General features: G+C 45.2%; 1 protein-coding gene across 1 annotated transcript in view; it reads right to left on the bottom strand.

Annotated features, from left to right (window-relative positions):
* Positions 1 to 19,962, bottom strand: part of Pigr (polymeric immunoglobulin receptor) — a 24,026-nt gene extending 4,064 nt beyond the window's left edge. Inside the window, exons 1-6 of the mRNA XM_052200917.1 lie at positions 19,623 to 19,962; positions 12,810 to 12,907; positions 5,733 to 6,077; positions 2,806 to 3,459; positions 1,223 to 1,555; positions 345 to 677 (exon numbers count right to left, since the gene is read on the bottom strand). Coding sequence (XP_052056877.1) covers positions 345 to 677; positions 1,223 to 1,555; positions 2,806 to 3,459; positions 5,733 to 6,077; positions 12,810 to 12,882 — 1,738 coding nt within the window. The 5' untranslated portion in view covers positions 12,883 to 12,907; positions 19,623 to 19,962. The remainder of the gene's footprint in view (positions 1 to 344; positions 678 to 1,222; positions 1,556 to 2,805; positions 3,460 to 5,732; positions 6,078 to 12,809; positions 12,908 to 19,622) is intronic.

Raw genomic sequence — 19,962 nt, 5'->3', positions numbered from 1 at the left:
ACCTTAGCGTTCTTGATTAAGATGCAGCTACCTGGCCATCCTCTGTGAGCAGTCTCGTGCAGATGCAGCAGGAGGAAGTGTACTGATATGAGTCTGACTCTGATATTGCTATGTAGGATTGCTGGATGGAGAGGGAGCTTCAGTCTGGTTTGAGAGGCACCCATGAGACTTGTCTGAATACCGAGATTAAATGGAAAGGACACTACTCTTTGCTCTCCTACTCCTTCCCTCTTATAGGAAAGTCTGAGGATTACCCCTGATGGAAAAGGTTCTAGGCAGGGGCCTTTCATAAGCCCTGCCTTGGGATGCTGTGGGTGCTGGCACCGACTGCCCTTGGCACTCACCTCTGGTCCTCTCTTCAACCGCTACATAGATGGCTGTAGTTTCTCCATAGGCTTGGCCTTCTTTCACCCCACACCAGTACCAGCCTTCATCTTCCTTACTGACTGGGTTCAGGGTCATGGAGACGATCTGGCTGCTCTGGTCGCAGCTCACAGAAGACTGGCGGGCAGCTTCGTCGAGGCTGGGCAAGATGTGGCAGCCGTTGTTGCTCCACTTGCACCAGTATTTCTCCTGGGAGTAGAATTTGCACGGATAGTGGCAGGAGATGGTGAGGGTCTCTCCTAGCACCGCGGTTGCGTTCTGTGGCGTCACCTCAAGGTCTGGCTTCTTTGTAGCTGGGGGGCGGGAAGTCGTGGACACAGAAATTGAGACTTGGAGATGCTTCAGGGGAAGGAGAGTGCTGGCTTTAGGGTGTGGTGTGTGTTTGCCCTGAAGCTAGCATTGTCATACCCTGTTCTGAATACAAAAGAAGCAGAAGGCCATGCTAATAGGATGACTATCGATATCACCGGTTCAGTCCAGAGTCTGAAGTAGAATGTACAGCCCTGCTCACTGGCTTCTGCTTGTCTCCTGTACCTTACTTATTTATTGTATTTTCTAGGCTTAGTACAAAGAGCCACGTCCAGTATTCCACTTCAGGAGATATCTATCGACTGCAAAGGAGGCTAATCCTTCTGATACCAGGAAGTGTGGCACGTGAGGATTGAAAGAACTTGGGGTACTGGTCACACGTATGGAAATGTGACTCTGGCCAGGAAGGTCTTTCCTACACCTGCATGGATGGAGATAGCTTACCAGAAAAGATGCCTAGGGGATGCGGCTGCTGCTATTGGGAAGGTCCTCAGCCTCCTCCCTCCACCTGGCATAGGTCAGCTCTCACCTTCAGAAACCTGGAGTTCTATTGTGGTCCTCCAGCGAGAGTCACCATCGGTAAGACACCAGTAGAAGCCGGCATCCTGTGTGGTGAGCTGGTTGAGGATGACAGTGTAGGTGCCACTGCCTGGCTCATCAAACAGTGCCAGTCGGCCTTCGTACTCTTCTTGCACGATGGCCTGGGTCCCCACAAGCACCGGGCAGCGTCCATTTCCTTCCCCTTCCCAGCGACACCAGTACTTGAGGCTGCTGCTTTCCTTGGGGTTATAGGGACAGACGATGGCCACAGAGCCTCCTGTGACTCCCTTCACAATGGAGCGACTGTTGGGAATGGTGGACTCTGGAAGTACAGGCAGGGCAAGTGTGAAAGGACCAAATTACCCGACTAGCTTTGTGTGCCCCAAGCAACTTTTCTCCCTATGACATCCACTATGGAGAAAAAAAGTTTAGATGAATCGCCAACCCCTCCTGAGAAAATGAAAAAAAATATTTTATCTCTATAAGCAGAGTCTGGAGACCAGACTCCATTGACTCCAGAGTGGGTTTCTCATCCCTCTCTTCCCACCTCATTCTCAGCAGGGAATGGAAGGCATTTAAGAGATAATATTGGCCCCTTTCTGTTAATGTCTTTTTTTTTTAATCTTTTAATCTCCCTCTAAATATGCATTTAATATCTTTCTTATTCTTAAAAAAAAACCCAAAAACAAAACAAAAAACTACTCCAAGTATTGTACCTAAATTAAGAAAATATATTTGAAATGGATCTACTTTAAAATATGAACTAGAACTGTGGTATGATTTTAGAAATCAAAGACCCCAAGTACAGTGGCTAATGCAGACACCCAGAGGGAACCCATGGTGACCGAAGATGTCAGGGATGCAGTGAAGACCCAGAGTTGAGAATAGACAAAACGGCGTCAGGAACATAGTCCCCTCAAAGAAAACTCATAAGAACAGGTACTTTGAACTTCAAATACTGCCTTCCTGCTTCTTACAAGGAGGATTCTGTGTGCTGTGCTCTAGGGTGAGAGGGAGCAGGAGTTGAATCCCGTCTTGCTGATGGTTTGTGGAGGTCTAGCCTCTGAACCAGATTGTGCTGTGTAACAAATAACCCTAAGAGCTGTGGGAGTGGAATCTTTAGATGCTGGTGTATTGCCTTCCTAGAAGCTTTTAAGGTCATGATGTGCCAATGTTCTTCCGTCTGAGTGTGAGAGAAATGGGGTACAACTTGCTCTGGAGTTGGTTGGGGTGGGAAGGGGGACATCGACCTATCACTGGTACTGAGTCCCATCTACTAGTCAGGCCCCCCCCAAAGGGGCTCTACTTTCCTTATTCTTATTATCCAAGGGTAGCCGTCAGTCAATAGGTCCTTGGTAACACAGAAGAATAATTGGGAATTAGCCTAAGGCAGACAGACGCTACATTTTCTAGCTCTCTTGAACTGCCTACCAAATTACACTTTTCATGACTATCCAGCAAGTAGGTACTGCTGATGGACACGAGCATCAAGGAGTACATCAGAGGGGGAAGCTAGCATCTCAACTGCCATCCCATGCCACCCCACCTCGCTTCTCTTGTGGAGGTTCTCACCTTCATTGACAAAGAGTTGCCAAGCCTGGATGGGCCAGCCTTCTTGAGGCAAGCCGGAACTGGTGGCTCCACATTGGTAGTGTCCTGCATCCTCCTTCCTGAGGCCTGTGATCAACACACTGAAGCGGCCATTGTCATCCCTGGGGGTCAGCAGGACCCTGCCCTCAAAGGCTGGATCCCTCTTCTCCAGGGTGTTGATGATCACATCACAGGTTTCCTTATTCTTCCGGCACAGATATTTGGCTTCCTTTGCCACCTCACGGCCCAGGTCACATTCAAAAGTCACAGAGGACCTCAGGTCTTTATAAAGCAGCTCTGGCTCTGGCTCTAGCACCTGGAGGTCAACATTCTCTTTATCAGCACTAGAACCTTCTCCAGCTTGGCAAACGTACAGCCCAGCATCACTGTGCATTAGGTGACTGATGTTGACATAGAATTCTGTTAGACTGGTGCCTTTTGTAAAAAGGTCTGCTCTGCCCTTATAGCTGGGGTTCACATTCTCAGTAGAGTCAATGACAAGTTCGCAGGTCTGGCCTGTCTTTTTACACAGGGATTTCTTGTTAGGAGCATTCTCCCTTTTGAAATTGCATTTGATGGTCACATTTCTGCCTATGTCTGTTGTGTAGACGTGGGTGTCATTTGGGAACTCAGGAACTGTGGAATGAAGGACAGGAGTAAATAATAATTTTTCTTTTGTAACATCACACCATTACTTACACCCAGTGAGGGTTCTGGGTCGTCTAGTGACTTAGAATGCCCTCCTCCCTAGAAGAACAGTCAGAAATTTTCTATAGGAACTTATACAATGGTACACCAAAGAAAATACCTACAAAGCAAAGGTCTTACTTTGATTTTCTCCTGCCCTTATTTTTCCACTCCATTTTTGCCAAAAGCAAGTCATAGAACCCAGAATTCTTCTTCCCAAAGGTAGACCATAGAAACCATGACTGACCCCTTTATCCTAAAGCTTCCCACACACCATAGAAATAGTACCTTATCATTCTTTTCTGTAAGAGCTGCCCAGAAAGAACCTCCTGACCTACCATTCTGTATGTGAAGGTTGTCACTGCTGAGTCTGCCGCACACTCCAACAAAAAATACTAGAGCCGAGAAGCCAGCAAGAGTCGGAGCAGATGGGCCTTTCTGGGTCCCCGTTTACATCACACCCATGAGTTCACAGGTATTTTGTCCTATCTCATCTCTCTCTGACCACTCCAGCTTTACGAAACCCAAAATCAAATCATATCTTTGCGAGGTCATGGTGAAGGTTGCTATGAATGTAGAATGGCAGTAAATGGGGCTCTGGAGAGATAGATCAACAGTTTAGAGCACTGGGTACTCTTCCAGAGAGGACCAGGATTCAATTCCCAGCACTCACTTGGCGGCTCACAACTTTCTTTTTTCCTTCCTTCCTTCCTTCCTTCCTTCCTTCCTTCCTTCCTTCCTTCCTTCTTTCTTTCTTTCTTTCTCTTTCTTTTTTTAAATTTGAGACAGGGTTTCTCTGTGTAGCCCTTGGCTGTCCTGGAACTCACTCTGTAGACCAGGCTGGCCTCGAACTCAGGGCTCACACCTTTCTGCAACTCCAGTGCCATAGGATCTGAAAGCTCTTCTGGCTTCTGAGGACACCAGGAACTCATATAGTACACAGAAATATATGCAAAATATTCATACACATAAAATAAATTAATTAATTTTTAAAAACCAGCTTGGTTAAATGAAGCCACGTGTTCTCTTACGATCACAAATAGCCCTGTGTATTTACCCTCTTGAGGTTTTTCTTTTAACTTCTGTACAATCAGAACTTCTGTCAGTGGTGAACTCTTATCAGAAAGCCCTTGTCTTCCTCTCTTTCAGTTACAGTGGGGTTGTTTAGAAACTAACCACTTCAGGCCTAGACTTTAATAAAAAAAATCAAATTTATGCTGATAGTTCTAATGAATGAATGGATCTCACTAAAACTCATTTATGGAGAAGCCCTCTGTGGCCCAAAACTCTATTGGTATATTTTCTTCCTTTTTAGGTGTTATAGATGTTCTACAAACCCATGACAGGACTGCTCCAAGGTTGATGAAATGGAAGGTTTTAATTGTAGACATGAATGAGAGACTCTTCCATAGGCATCTGGAAGAATCCAGAGCAGGGAGAGAAAGTAGTAGACTGAATATGGCTAGAAGACTAGGAGAGAGGTGGGAACAGAGCAGAGCAGAGTGTGTGCATGCGTGCGTGCGTGCGTGCATGCGAGTGTGCAGAGTGGAGCAAAGAAAGTATGTACCAAAAACAGGGAGTATAGCTAAAATAGCATGGCATGCAGAGAAAAGAGTAGCTTTGGGAGAAAGGAGTAGCTGTGAGAGAGGGCGGCCCATGAGCTGGAGAAGTTTAGGGGAGGGGAGGGCCAGGATGTCAGCATGGGTTTTGAAATGTATAATAGGTCCTTGTACCACTAAAGGAGCCTGGGGGCCATAATATGATTTGGTGTGCTAATAGACACCATTTGTCCCTTCTGTCAGTGGTAAAGGAAACGGCCCCATTGGGGAACTGCCTTCAAAAGTTCCTGAGGAATTCCCACTTTTGTCTGTCATCTAGAAATTGAGGAAAAGGAGTTTCCATTGGACCTCTGTTGGACCTAACAGATATCATGTCTCAATGCTCTCAAATATAACACAAAATGTCTTCCTGGCACCAATTTAAGCCTAAGATGCTTGTTAGAGACCCGGAAGACATGGAAAGTGTCACCTATTTCCCCAAGATCTGCCTCATATACCTTGATGGTCTATTATGGAATGCCTTTGCCTCAGGAGGAAGCAGGCTTTAGACTTCATGTCAAGAAACCCTTCTGTCGGAGGCATCTCCCTTCAGAAAACTCTCTCACCGTACCTGAATTAATTTCATATGTTTTGCCCAGAAGCCCCGGATGCTTGAGTTCTTACCCTGGCTGACCTCCAGGCTGATGTCAAAGGACAGGCCTCGGTTATTGGCACCCAGACCACACTTGTAGCTCCCAGTGTCGTCCTGGGTGAGTTGTTCAATGTTAATCACAAACGTGCTGTTCTCTGGGAAGTTGACGAGCCTGGCCCTGTCTGCGTACTCCTTGGAGAGGTAGCCATTGGAAGAGATGAGGGTTGTGCATGAGCCACTGGCTCCTTGTCGGCACCAGTATTTCCTGGTGTGCCGGTTGACAGAGGTGTCGGGGTAGTAGCACGTGATGGAAACCGAGTTACCTTCTATACTACTCACATCCTGGGGACCAAATATGGGGCTTTTTGTGGAGACCCCTGTGGAGGCAAAAGACAAGAGTTCTAAAATCTGATAGGGGTTGAGAGGGCTGATAGGATCCATATAGCTCATGCTGAGGAATGAAATTTTCTAATTTATTCCCTAATTACTTACACGATATCACAACCATACAACACAGTATTAAATTGCTTAAAGATAATGGGAAAAGATCTTCACCAATCCTACATCAGATAGAGGGCTAATATCCAATATATATAAAGAACTCAAGAAGTTAGACTCCAGAAAACCGAACAACCCTATTAAAAAATGGGGTACAGAGTTGAACAAAGAATTCTCACCTGAAGAACTTCGGATGGCGGAGAAGCATCTTAAAAAATGCTCAACTTCATTAGTCATTAGGGAAATGCAAATCAAAACAACCCTAAGATTTCATCTTACACCAGTCAGAATGGCTAAGATTAAAAATTCAGGAGACAGCAGGTGTTGGAGAGGGTGCGGAGAAAGAGGAACACTCCTCCACTGCTGGTGGGGTTGCAAATGGGTACAACCACTCTGGAAAGCAGTCTGGCGGTTCCTCCGAAAACTGGGCACCTCACTTCCAGAAGATCCTGCTATACCACTCCTGGGCATATACCCAGAGGATTCCCCACCATGTAATAAGGATACATGCTCTACTATGTTCATAGCAGCCCTATTTATAATTGCCAGATGCTGGAAAGAACCCAGGTATCCCTCAACAGAAGAGTGGATGCAAAAAATGTGGTATATCTACACAATGGAGTACTATTCAGCCATTAGAAACAATGAATTCATGAAGTTCTTAGGCAAATGGATGGAGCTAGAGAACATCATACTAAGTGAGGTAACCCAGACTCAAAAGGTGAATCATGGTATGCACTCACTAATAAGTGGTTATTAACCTAGAAAACTGGAATACCCAAAACATAATCCACACATCAAATGAGATACAAGAAGAAAGCAGGAGTGGTCCCTGGTTCTGGAAAGACTTAGCGAAACAGTATTTGGCAAAACCAGAACGGGGAACTGGGAAGGGGTGGGAGGGAGGACAGGGGAAGAGAAGGGGGCTTACGGGACTTTAGGGGAGGGGGGCTAGAAAAGGGGAAATCATTTGAAATGTAAATAAATTATATCGAATAAAAAAAAGATAATTGGGTTCAATTTTAATTGTAACGTGATAAGCAAGTAAATTCCATTTTGCACAGGGCGTCCACTTTAGTAGCTGTTGGCCTCTGACCTAAGTTCGAAAGGCTCTAACCTCCTCCCCTAAATTGTACAACTGTTCTGAAATGATTAACAGCTTGCTCTGGCTTCTGTAAACACGCTTATCACTGTGGGCAGGAAAAACGGCAGTTTCTCATTTGGCTATAAATTCTGCAGAAGTGGAGTAATTAATGTGTTCACCTTTAAAACCCTTTCCTCCATCTGCTCAGGTGAGGCTACCCTGCTGGCAGAAATAATAAATTTGGCTACTTATCATCTGTAGTTGAGTCTGTGGTCTTTCCTTAGGGGCCCCAAACTCCACAAGATTTTCAGATGCCCCCAGAGAGGTCCTGGGAGACCCTAGACTCAGGGCCAGGGATCTAGGATAGACTCAAGCAGGGGCAAGTCTGAAGCAGATTTAGAAACTTGGGGGGGGGCACCTGAGACCATGGCTGCCACAAATTAAGGAGTCATGTGCAGGCCCTAGACAGGGAAGTACCACAGTTCTGATGAGGGCAAGAACTTTTGTGGACTTGGAGGCTCTGGAGTTCCCTAGACTGTGACCACTGAAAATTTGCAAGTTGAAACAAAGTGGAAGCAAGGCTTGTTGGCTGATGTGTGCTCAAGACAATACTGATGAGCGAGTTGTTCTGGGAAGTCTTGACATCTGGGGAGACCCAGAGGAGACTGAATGTGATTGTACATCCACTCTCCAGGGATAGAGAAGATGTCCTCCTGTAGCCCTGGCTGTTTTATGTTTGTTTTGTGTTGTTTTGGCATGTAAGTGAAGGTGTTCAATGTATGTCTGACTCCCCTGACCACGTGAATTTTTTCTTTTTCTATTGTTTGTATTTGGTGGATTTGTGTTTTCTGGTGTTCTTAAGGGTTTTGTTATAGAAAGGGGAAGCAGACAAGTCTCCGATGAGCTGCGTGCTGCGGCACTTCCAGGAGCTCCGAGAGACAGACTACGGAGTTAAGATGTCATCTAGAAAGCTATGCGAACTCTCTGTGAACTAGAATGGCTTACTTTTATGTGGGAGGGGCAGATGTAGGGTCCTTTAACCCCCAAATTTCCAAGAGAGTCTGGCATGTGGTTATAGGGAACCCTAGCTAGCCAAACCGGTGTTCTTATGTTGATTGCTGGTTCACCCTCTTCGTGAAGGCCCCTCCATGGCTGAAAGGCTTTGCCCTTGAACAAAGTTCTTCTGTTTCAGTTTCCAGTCAATAAGCCAAGGGCTGAGTAAAAACCTAAGTAAAATACCTGAACTCTCTGTACTGGCCCCTGTATCTCAGGGCTTCAGGGAAATCAGGATTCTCCTGCTGGGCTCCTGGAACACCTCCAGGAGGCTTACCAGAGGTTTACCTCCATAGATCTGTATGTCCCCAGGAAACCAGCAGGGTATTAATGCTGCTTTTCTCACTTGTTGGCCCCCAGATATTCACAGGAAGTTACAGAAATTAGAACATCTTGAGGCATCGCTTCTCGGCCTTTCGGCTAAGGTCAAGTGTAGAACATCTTGAGGGAATGAATAGGTCATCGTTAGAAATCTCTCAGAAGCTTTTTTTTTTCTACTTTTTTTCAGAAGTAGAGCTCCAGGAGAGAAGGCAGAAGATGTGTCAGAATCGTGGTGGCTATGTTCAGAGAAGTGCCTGATAAAATCAAAATGGTGGCCTGTCCTAGATGACCAAAGCAGCCTTGATCCAAATTGGAGAGGGCCCAATACACCTATTAAAAAAATGATGGACAGTGGAAAAAATGCCCTAACTGCAGGCAGGAAAGAGGGGGCAAACGCTCAATATGGCAGGATCATATTGACAGGGCTGAGGCTCTATACCAATGAACCCCCAGGAGCCCGTGGTCACAGGAAAAGTAGGGGCAGAGTCCTGGATCCATGGGTACAGCTTGCTCAGTGCTAGTGGGTCACAGGGACTGGAACCGATGCTTGGACCATCACCTAAGAAGTGGACCTTGGAGGAGGTACTGTTCTGAGCAGTCTGGTTGGTAGAGACCTGATGAGAAAACTTGGTGCCAGCATCATGTTCAGTGAGAAATAAGTCATTATGTTCAGTCCATACCCAGTGATCTTGGTGAGTTGCTCTTTATCAGAAGAATATAAAATGATAGAAAAGAGCAATGAGGAACTGGGAGCAGGCGACCCCTTCCTGACATCGCTAATGTTCCCTGGAGTGCGGGCAGAAACCAACTCCCCTGGACTGGCCTCACTCTGGTCACCAGCTGTGTTCAGCTCTCACCCTCAGCCTCGCCCGTAAGGGTAAAGCAGTAGCCTATCTCAAGAGACGCTAAAGCAGGCCTTAGAAAGCTCACCAACTGCCTTAGAGATGCAAGAATTTTGGTTCCCTGCCATTCCCCTTGGAACATGCCTCTGCTCCTTGTCATGAAGGCAGGCGCCAGAGACTGCCATCCTTTCAGATCTTAAGGGAAGTAAATGAAAGAGTGGAAATTAGCCTCAGACAGGACCGAATTCTTAGGCTTTCCTCAGCCTATTAGATCAAGGAAAGACTGCATACGCCATCTTAGACTTGAAGGATGCGGTTTTCTCTCTGCCTCTGGCACCTGTGAGCCAACCAATATTTGCCTTTGAATGGACAGACTCTGAGTCGGGGTTCAGTGGCCAATTAATCTGGACTTGACTACCCACAAGGGTTTAAGAACTCCCCTACTTTGAAGAAGTTCTCAGTGCAGATCTGCTGAGTACCTCCAAGAGTACTTGAATGTCGCCCTCTTGAGGTATGTGGGTAATTTCCTTATCACTACACATACCCTGAGAGAGGAGGAGTGGGGAAAAAGCCCCAGAGGAACTACTTGAAAGGCTTCAAAAGCTAGGCGACTATGTGTCTGCTAAGAAGGCCTGAGTGTGCTCTAATGAGGTAACTTATCTGGGGAACTCACTGAGGGCAGCAACAAGAGGATCCTGTCCTCAAGCTGTTCTGGATATCCCTGAGCCACGGGCTGAAAGGCAGGTGTGAGAATTCTTGGGTACATTTGGATACTGCAGATTGTGGGCGCCCAGCTTTGTGGAAATAGCAAAACCATTATACAAGGATCTGGGTGGAAATGACACCCCCGAGTTAGGAGGGCAAAGAAGAGGAGGCATTCCAAAAGATCAAGGAATCCTTGATGTGAGCCCCAGTGCTTGGGCCACCTGACATGGATAAACCCTTCCAGTTGTTCGTGGATGAATAACATGGAGTGGCCCCAGAAAAGGCCTGTGTCCTATTCGTCTAAATGTCTAGATCCCATTGTAGCAGAATGGCCAACTTGCATCCAGGCTGTTGCTGCCACAGCACTATTGTTAAAAGCCATTGTTAAAGGAAACCGTTGATAAACTAACCATGGAAGGGGAAGGAGTTGGTTGTCACCACTTCCCACTTCACTGAGATGGTCCTTGGAGGAGCCTCTGAGCACGTCTCACTGGTGCTTCATCAGGCTCTTCCCTTAGCTACACCCAGGATCAGATTCTCACCTTCTGCAGGGTTAAACCCAGCTTCCCTCCTGCTTGACCCTGAAGAAGAGCCAGTCCATTCCTGTGCCCAGGTCATCGATCACATGCAATAGCAACCATTGGACCTCTGAGACAAGCCCCTTGGGAAGGCAGATGCAACCTTATTCACCTATGGAAGCAGTTATGTACAGGATGGGTTCCGGTATGCAGGAGGGGGTTTGGTGACACAGAGGTGATCTGGGGACAACCTCTGCCTCAAGGGATATTAGTCCAAAAGGCAGAACTGAGAGCCTTATGGGACAGATGTTGACATGCCTGGGTTAAGGCTCTCCTTTAGAGAACATGGTGGGCCTACACATTTGGCCTCATTGGAGGTATAACCCAACCGCTGGATATCTAGCATTTTGACCATGGGAAGGACATCTCTGTATTCTAACCTATATCCTTCCCCAAGATGCATATACTGTAGAGGAGAGCAGAAAACAATAGCCTGTATATAAGGGACACTCCCACTGTGAGGGCCAGTGCCTAGTTAGAAGAAGCTATAGTTATACCCCTCCTCACAACTGCAGGGATCACAGACCTGGCTGCCTTTGGAATGACAGCTTTAATTATCCAAGTCCATCACTTCAAAATTCTAAATAATCAAGCAGACCAGGACATACAACACCTCAAAGATTCTATAGGACAACTAGAAAAACAAGTAGATTCCCTAGCAGGAATGGTTTTATAGAACAGTTGAGGATGAGACTTGCTATTCTCTAAGGAGGGAGCCTTTGCCCTGCCTTAGGTGACTCAGGAGTTATCCTAGAAAGATTAAGCATGGTCCAGAAACACTTAGATACAAGAGCAAGGGAGTGTGCCAGGCCTCTGATTGGTCGCAATCTGGTTTCTCTTGGTCCAAGTGGCTTACTTCGACTGCCTTTGCTGAACCTATTGTTTTGCTATCCCTTGGTGTTATGATCAGCCTTTGAATTAATTTTAAAATGGTTGCCAACATACATTAAAAAAAGAAAAATAAAAGATAATCAATCTGTTAAAACGTTAGTCCTACAGGTTCAGTATCGACCTGAGCGTTAGCGGAAATGGGGAATATGGCGGCTAACGAAACTCCATTTTGTGACAGGCACCCATTTTAGGAGCCATTGACTTCTGACCTAAATTCCTAAAAGATCCAACCCCTCGTCGCCTCCCCTAAACTGTGTAACTTTTGTGAAATGATTAACAGCTTGATCTGGTTTCTGTAAACTTGTTTATCGCTGTAGGCAGAGGGACCGGTTTCTTGTGTAGCCATGGTAGTGGGGAGTGAAGCAGATTTTATGTAACTGGGGGAGAGGAGCAATTCTTGACATAGCTGTACATTTCACACAAGTGAGTAATCGAAGTGTTTGCCTTTAAAAACCTTTCCCCCATCCCAGTGGTGTGGCATATTTCTGATTTGGCTTAGAGACGTTGCCCTGCTAGAAAAAAAAATAAAAATTTAGCTAATTATAATCTGAATTGAGTGTATAGTGTTTTCCTATGGTGTCAAATTCCACAATAGTAACTCATAAACAATAATCTTTTTAAAGACAAAAAATAATTATTGTCACTTGTCACTTATTAGTGACAAACTAGTGGTATCTTGATCTTATTTTTGTGGAATATTTTGTATTTGCTTTATAATTTCCCTATGTAGAGGATTTCCTTTTTTACACTGAGAACATTAAGGACCTGGAAAATTAGTTAATTTAGTTAATTTTCCCCAAATGACTCAATTCAGAAAAGACATTTGGTTTGAGATCAAGGTTTTTTTTTTTTTTAATTTTTATTTTTTTATCTCTAGAGAAGACCCTTTACCAGACTCCTGGTCTTAAAATTAGGAATCTTCATCTCTGTTTCTGATTACCAGTGCTTATTGACTGATTTTTAGACATGCCTTTTCTGCATTGCCCCTGTGTGACTGTGTCTTAAAGGGACACACATCTTGTAAGAGATGTTGCTGGGGGTAACTCAGACGTGAATGTCTCCATGAAGTTGGGATCCTAGAAACAAGAAGTCTGGGAGACAGAGTTTGAGCTGGGAAGTTGGGCCCCTCAAACCTACCTGAAAACACGGTTACCAAGAGTGTGAACAGGGAGAGCCTCATTGCTTGTGGCTTCCAAGGGGGCGGTGCCATTCAGGTTAACTTCTTGTATGAGACGCTGAAAGACAAAAACCAAAGTAGATGAAGTTCCTCTGTAACACCTATTTGCTATCCATATCCAGAAACTGTTGTAAATCCTGTTGAGTTAAGGAATGATGCATGGATTGTTCTTCCTCAGTGCTAAGGACTCCCAGTTCTCCCCTCCTCTTCTCTCTTTCTCTCGATGGTCTACAATAAAAACCTTCCTTTTAACCAATACACATTCTTAATGTCTCTTCAATAGTAGCAAGTACCTTTGTCTTCTTACCTAAGCTGCACATTCCTTTGGGCTAGGGATACGGAAGACGGTGTTCTTTATTGTCATGCGGGACTCAGTATTAGGTATTTCTGTGTGGTTCCCCTCCCTAGACCCATGGAGGTGGAGGAGGCTGACATGATTTTTGAGTGGGTGATGCGGAAACTGAGGCAGGAAGAAGCAGCTGAACAATTCTGGTGTTTGTAAAAGGATAAAAGGCTTGTGAATGTCACACAAGGGCTAACAGTGGGGATGGGCAAAGTGGAGCTGGGGACATCCGAGCCCTGACTTGTATGGCTTGTCTATTCTCCCAGCCTCTCCTCTGCTTCAGGATTCTGATAGTACGCTTATACTGGGTGCTAGAATGCCTAGTGTTTGTCAGACACCATGCTTGATATTATTTTTATAAATTAACAACATGATTAGTCCATGGAGTGGTTAAGAGGAAGGTTTTTGTTGTAGGAGAGGAAGAGGGAGAGAAAAAGAGAGAGAGGGAGAGGGAGAGAAAGAGAGAGAGGGAGAAGGAGAGGGAGAGAGAGAGAGAGAGAGAGAGGTATGGAGAGACAGAGACAGACAGAGACAGAGACAGACAGAGACAGAGACAGATGGAGACAGAAACAGAGAGAGACAGAGACAGGGAGACAGAGGAAGAGACACAGAGAGACAGATAGAGAGAGATAAAGAGAAATAAAAACATAGCAAGAATAGCAGGGTTATAAGGAGAAAGAGCAACTGGGAGAAGGAAGCCCATATAACAGGTCCTTTTGATACTGGAGGATCCTGGAAGCCAGCAGAACTTTGATGTATTAGCAGGCACCATGGGTAGCCATATGTTCCTTCTGCCAGAGGTAAGGGAAATTATTCCTTTTGATAGATGTGAAACCAGCTTTACAAGTTCCTGAGGAACTTTTGTCTAACCACCAGAAATCCTCCTATAATTCAGGTTGAGCTCATTTCTGGATATTTGGACTACCTTTTGGAGTTTGGGGAGTCAGAGTTTCCTCTAGCCCAGAATTTATTTGTTTGAGTTTTACAAGTAACCCTTGAAATAAGACAAACAGAGCTATAATCACAAGAAAATTAAGAGCTTGAGATTACGAGTTATGCCCAAGGTTTCTAATGATTCTATTATGGGGTCAGAGACAAAATGTAGATGTTATCATCTTTCCTGCCTGGTGAGTTCTGTCAGAAAAAGATGGAGAATGCAAGCAGCCCATGTGGACTTTATACCCAGGGCTAGAAAAGTCTGAGGCTTGGGCCCATGCAAGGTTGTATTACCTCAAGGACCCAAATTATACCCTAGACTCTAGGGCTTAGAGGAAGAGAGGAGAGGGGACTCCCCACTTTCCAACAGACTTTGAGGACCTTGCCTGACTTTAAACTTTGGAATGAGTTGATGGGGCTTTTAAAAGATTTAAAAAACAGTGATAATAGACAATAACGAAAGCTTATAAAGATAAGGAAGTTGTAAGCAGGAGGCACCTCGGTATTATCTCTTCCTTGCTTGTCCCTGACTACTGGTTCCCAGAGACTTCCTTTACTAGTTGAGCCAAGGGCAATAGAGTTGTTTATCTTAGTTATTTCTTTCCTCAAGGGAATTTCCCTGCAAGAAACCCTTTTATTTCCTTGTAGAGATAAAGGTTTTCTGTTCCTCTAGTTCTTTGGAAGAGTGGGGGCAGAGTTGGGGACAGACATGGGTGTCAGATGGCAACTAAAGGCTTTTTTACTGGGGTTAATGGCCCATGCTTTCTTACCAAGTCAATAATAAACTCCTAAAGCCTTAGCCAAACTGAGCTTAATTTGGATGTGATCAGGTGCTTGGAGTCATCTGAGTGGCCAGAAGCTTCCAGGCAGTAGCAGCTGTGAGGCCAATCTGTTCCATAACAGTTGGGATGGGTGGTGTAACAGTTGGGACCTGTGGCACCAAGTCCGAAGGACCTGCCCTTGTGTTGGTCTTGGGTGCAGTCACAGATGGGAAGGCCAAATATTTTCAGTTTTTAAGAGCCCAAACTAGTGGTGCCTATCCCTTCTTCTCAGTCTTGTCCTTGACTAGAAAAGCAAGCTCTAATAGTCCTGAGGCAGGGCCTGCTTACTTCTTATGCCCAGCTCGGGGGTGGGGGTGGGGGATGGGGGGTGGGGGATGGGGAGTGGGGGTGTAAATTGATTTTCCTTTTTTTTTTTTTTTTTTTTTTTTGTAGAGAACCAGGTTCCAGGCTTTCCCTGGTGGGGACCTGACTTTCCAGCCTGGGCTTATAATCATTTTGTGATACATTTAGATGGCTAGGTTGGTCAGCTTGGACGTAGGGAGATAGATGTATACCTTTAACTTTGTGTGTAGCTTGAAGTCAGGTGTGAGAGCATTGTGTGTATATATATTTGGAAGGAAAAATCCTTGGGGAGGGTCACTTTGGCAAGAAAGACAAGAGTCTACTCCGGGGGTCCATTGTGGGCAGGAGACATTTTTTAAAAATGTGAACTCTTTTTTTTTTCTTCTAAAATTAGAGCTAAAATTAGGAGCAGGTTCTCTGGTAGCAGCTAAAAAGTCCCCAATGTTCAAGTCATTTTCACCTCAGTCAGACTCTTCCAAAAGCCCAGACCATCCAGAGCTCAGGGAGGTCCCAAGAACAGGGTGATTAGAGATGAATTTAAGAAAGGAAAGAAAGAGAAAAGCACTTACTTGCCCCACCTCCACCCCAGACGCTTTGATAAAATATTCTCATATATGATTTAATGCATTGCCACAGATCCCGGGGGATAAATCCTATTATCCTATCGGTGCAAATGGGAGATCTAAAGGCCAGGGATTCTTGACCCCAAGACCTACATCAGAACTGGAGCTGGACCTTGAGTCTATTATTACTTCTTGCGTGAGCCCAGAGATCAGTTCTATGGGGTTAGAAGCAGGGCAGAGAAATAGCTTAAGAAAGGTAAGGTTGTCCTGACTCTTCATCTCCGCTTGGGAGCCACGTTTTCCTGTCAATAAACGACTTCTCTCTCCCTTGAAGTGTTTCACAGCAGCAAAAGGGCCCAGTTTCTGTGCTGAGGAAGGGTTCTGATATGTACAAACAGTTTGGTTCCTCTAGAGCAGTGGCTCCCGACCTGTGAGTTGTGACCTCTTTGGAAGTCAAAAAACCCTTTTCACAGGAGTCACATATCAGATATCTGGCATATCAGATACTGACATTTACGATTCATAACAGAAGTCAAATTAAAGTTTTAAAATATCCATGAATATCTAATCTCTGCTGTTCCTCTTCAGAGGATGGGACACCTAGGCCTTACTAGCTTGGCTAGTAAACTATTCTTGTATCTCTGAAACAAACTCCAGTCTTCGTGTCCCAGGAGAAGAAAAGATGCAGTTCCCAAAGCTCCAGGGGCTTCAAGGGAACAGCAAGGGATGTAAGAAACATCCCTTCATGGCCTCTGCATCAGCTCCTGCTTCCTGACCTGCATGAGTTCCAGTCCTGACTTCCTTTGGTGATCAACAGCAATGTTTCCACAGTGTAAGCTGAATAAACCCTTTCCTCCCCAACTTGCTTCTTGGTCATGATGTTTGTGCAGGATTAGAAACCCTGACTAAGACACTAACCATCATAGAGGGTTGTTCTACAGATCAAATAACAAAGTCCTTAGAGTGATGGGATTGAAAGTGTTAATTCATCCTCACCTCCCTTCTGAAATCAATGAGGTCTTCTCTTTCTTTTGGTCAAAGAGTGAAGAGGGACTAGCAGACTCTGAGCTGGGCATCCTATCACAACTCAGAGAGAGCTATTTATATTTAGATCAATCACTGGGACTCTGGAGGTGAGCATTGCATTCTGAGAGTTAGATGAGAACATGAGAATTCTTTCCAAGAAGTTTACTGATGCTAATTTTTAATCTGCACAGCTACCCCAGAAAACAGGATCTAAAGCATAGACAGGCAAGACATTTGCCTAAGGTAAGAGCCCAAGTGAGAACAACAGAGGAACATACTCAGTGGAGATCTTTGGCACAGGCTGTGTACTTGAACCACATGCACACACATGTATACACCACACAAAGGTACATGTATATACCACACACATATATAAACCGCACACATGTATTTAGCACATACATGTATATGCCACATATACACATGTACACACCACATACATGTGTATAACACACACATGTACACACATGTATGTACCACACACACGCACATACATATATACATCACACACACACCCCACACACATACATGCTAAAATAATAAAAATAAATATTACAAAAGAGTATAGGAGCTTAGTGACTCTGATGCACTGGAGGGGCCCAGGTGCTAGAGGAACCAGTGGAAGAGGCAGGAGCAGGCAGGCCAGCTTTAGACAAGAGAGTAAACTTGTTCTCTCCTCTCCACCTTTCACGGGAAAGGCAATTCTCTTGAAGAGTCTCCGGACCTGGAGTTGGTGCCAGGAGGTCTTTTTTCCAGAAAACTCTAGGTGTTATTTATTTAACACTGGGCATGGATGGGGAGTGTCACCTTTGTTTCCTGAGTTTGGGGCATCGATGCCAAAGCTCTGTCACTCCTGCTATGCTATGTCAGTGCCAGCGGTTCTGGGACCCTAGCTTTAGTGTGCCCAGAGTCATGTTTTCTGCTGAACCCAGTGTGTAGATTGTATAGGTTGAGCATCCCTTGTCTAAAATGCTTAGATAAGAAGTGGTCTCCATTTTAATCTTTGGATTATTTTTAGCTATGTGATAAGATATCTTGGGAATAGTAGCCAAGTCTAAACATATCTGAAGGAAATTTTATATATTTTTAATGTGACTATGTTTTAGATTGATGCCAGTATCTGGTGTCTAGTGTGGAATTTTCTGCTTGTGTGGTATTGGCATTACAGATTTTAGAATTACAGATTCAAGAATACTCAGCCTGTAATTGATTAATTAACTAATTAATTAATTTAGAGACAGAGTCTTTCTGTGTAGCTGACTTCTAACTCACAATCCTCCCAACCTCCCCCCTTAGCCCCACAAGGATTAGGATTATAAATGTGTTCCAGTTGCATGTATTTTTTAACTTAAGGGCTTTGTTTTGATAGGTGATATCAAAGTGTCTTTGATAGGTGATATCAGAAAGGATGTATCAAGGTATTGTTTAGACCTCCTGGGTGACTTAACATCATTCACATTAACTCGTGAAGATTTAGTTGCCTCAGCTGTAAGATGAACTTACGATATCTGCCTTTCCCAGCTCCTTGGTGTTTGAGGGGAGGACCGAGATGAAGCCATGAATTCCCAGGGGAAGTGGATTTACTGAATTAAAGTTGAAGTGATTGGGTGTCTTGTGAATGAACCTCACAGACCCAGAGGTGTGCTAAGAAGCAGGCGTTAGTCACAGAGCTAGGTGTTCTCCTGACTCCTGGTTCAGTTCTTTGTGCTATAGCATCACATCCAGGACAGACAGAAGCGTGAATAGAAAGTTCCACACATGGCTCAGAGCCAAGCCTCTGCTTTCAGCCTCTACCAGATGGATGTCTTCTCCCCAAATCCCCAAAGCTGGCACACCCCTCTTTATATTCAAGAAAGCTCTAAATCCCTTAGCAGCAAGGGAGAGGGTTAATAAAAAGTGTCTTACAAAGTGTGTTGTGTGTGTGTGTGTGTGTGTGTGTGTGTGTGTAGTTGCCCCCAAGTATAGGACAGTTACACACATAGGGATGGTGCGGAGGATGAAGCTAGGCTGGCACTGTCCTTGGGTACTGGCTTAGGAATATTGTCAGGGTGGACGAGGACGCAAGGGCTGAGACTGGTGGTGGCTTGGTTGTGTTAGGAGGTTCATCAGGCACAGGGCTGCTGTCTGTAGTTAGAAGGTAGCTCTGCACTCATTCTATTACTCTGCAAGGACATTGTTCTCCGTTTAAAGGAGGGCAGGGAGACACCATAATGCATACTTGATTTTAGTGGCACGAATGCGTGGAGGTAAGTCTGGATGGTCATTAGAAATGGTTTGAGAGCCTCGGAGAAGCCCCAAAAGCAAGAATTGAATGTGGTCTCCTTTGAAAGGTAGCCAAGGCTAGGTGCTTTGTTGTATGATCTGCATTCAGCCAGATCTGCCCGCTGCTCAGTTAATTCTTGAGGAGTTGAACTAAATTAAGATGCCCCCAAATCATTACTATATTGCTACACTTTCTCATTTGAACACACTCTGTCCAGCAGTGGCAACTGTTATTTTTAAAACCCCATTTTAAAGCCTGGGGCTCGGAAAGATCAGGCTCTGTGTAAGTTAGTAACTGTAGGAGGGTGAGGGAATTTGGGTCTAAGGGTAAAGGGAATGTTGGCATGCCTTCCCTTGGACCACTGGGATATGCCCCTGCACTCCCTGTGACATACAGTCACACAGCCTGCCCTGTCCTCCTCACCCTCTCTGTGAGACTGATACCTGGGAGAGAGGTGGATCATCGGAGCTAAGATCCCAAGGAGCATCCTATCCCTGGATCCCAGGCAGCACACTTACTTTTAGCTACTTCCTTCTCTCCAGGTGATCCAGTTTCGGGTACAGCCTGCCAGCCAGTGTGTGCCCCTGCCCTTCTAGAAGCTTCCAGGAAGGCACTGGTGACTGCTGTTAAAACTGAAACTGAGCTCTGGGCTTGACCCGCACCTGGCTCTTAAAGGGCCGTTGTCCCATAGTCAAGGTAGCCAGCCAGAACACGTGACTCCCACAGATCCTTGCTTTCCTGGCTGGCTCCACTTGTTCTCCCGTGTACTCCGGGAGACACCGTCACACGTAGATCCTCCATTGTTGCAGCTTCAGGATATGGGACAGAATGTCCCCTTAGCATTTGGTCTTATTTTGC

This window comes from Apodemus sylvaticus, chromosome 12, assembly GCF_947179515.1.
Source record: "Apodemus sylvaticus chromosome 12, mApoSyl1.1, whole genome shotgun sequence".
NCBI classification, from domain to species: Eukaryota; Metazoa; Chordata; class Mammalia; order Rodentia; family Muridae; genus Apodemus; species Apodemus sylvaticus.
This window is presented reverse-complemented; position numbering and strand designations above follow the sequence as displayed.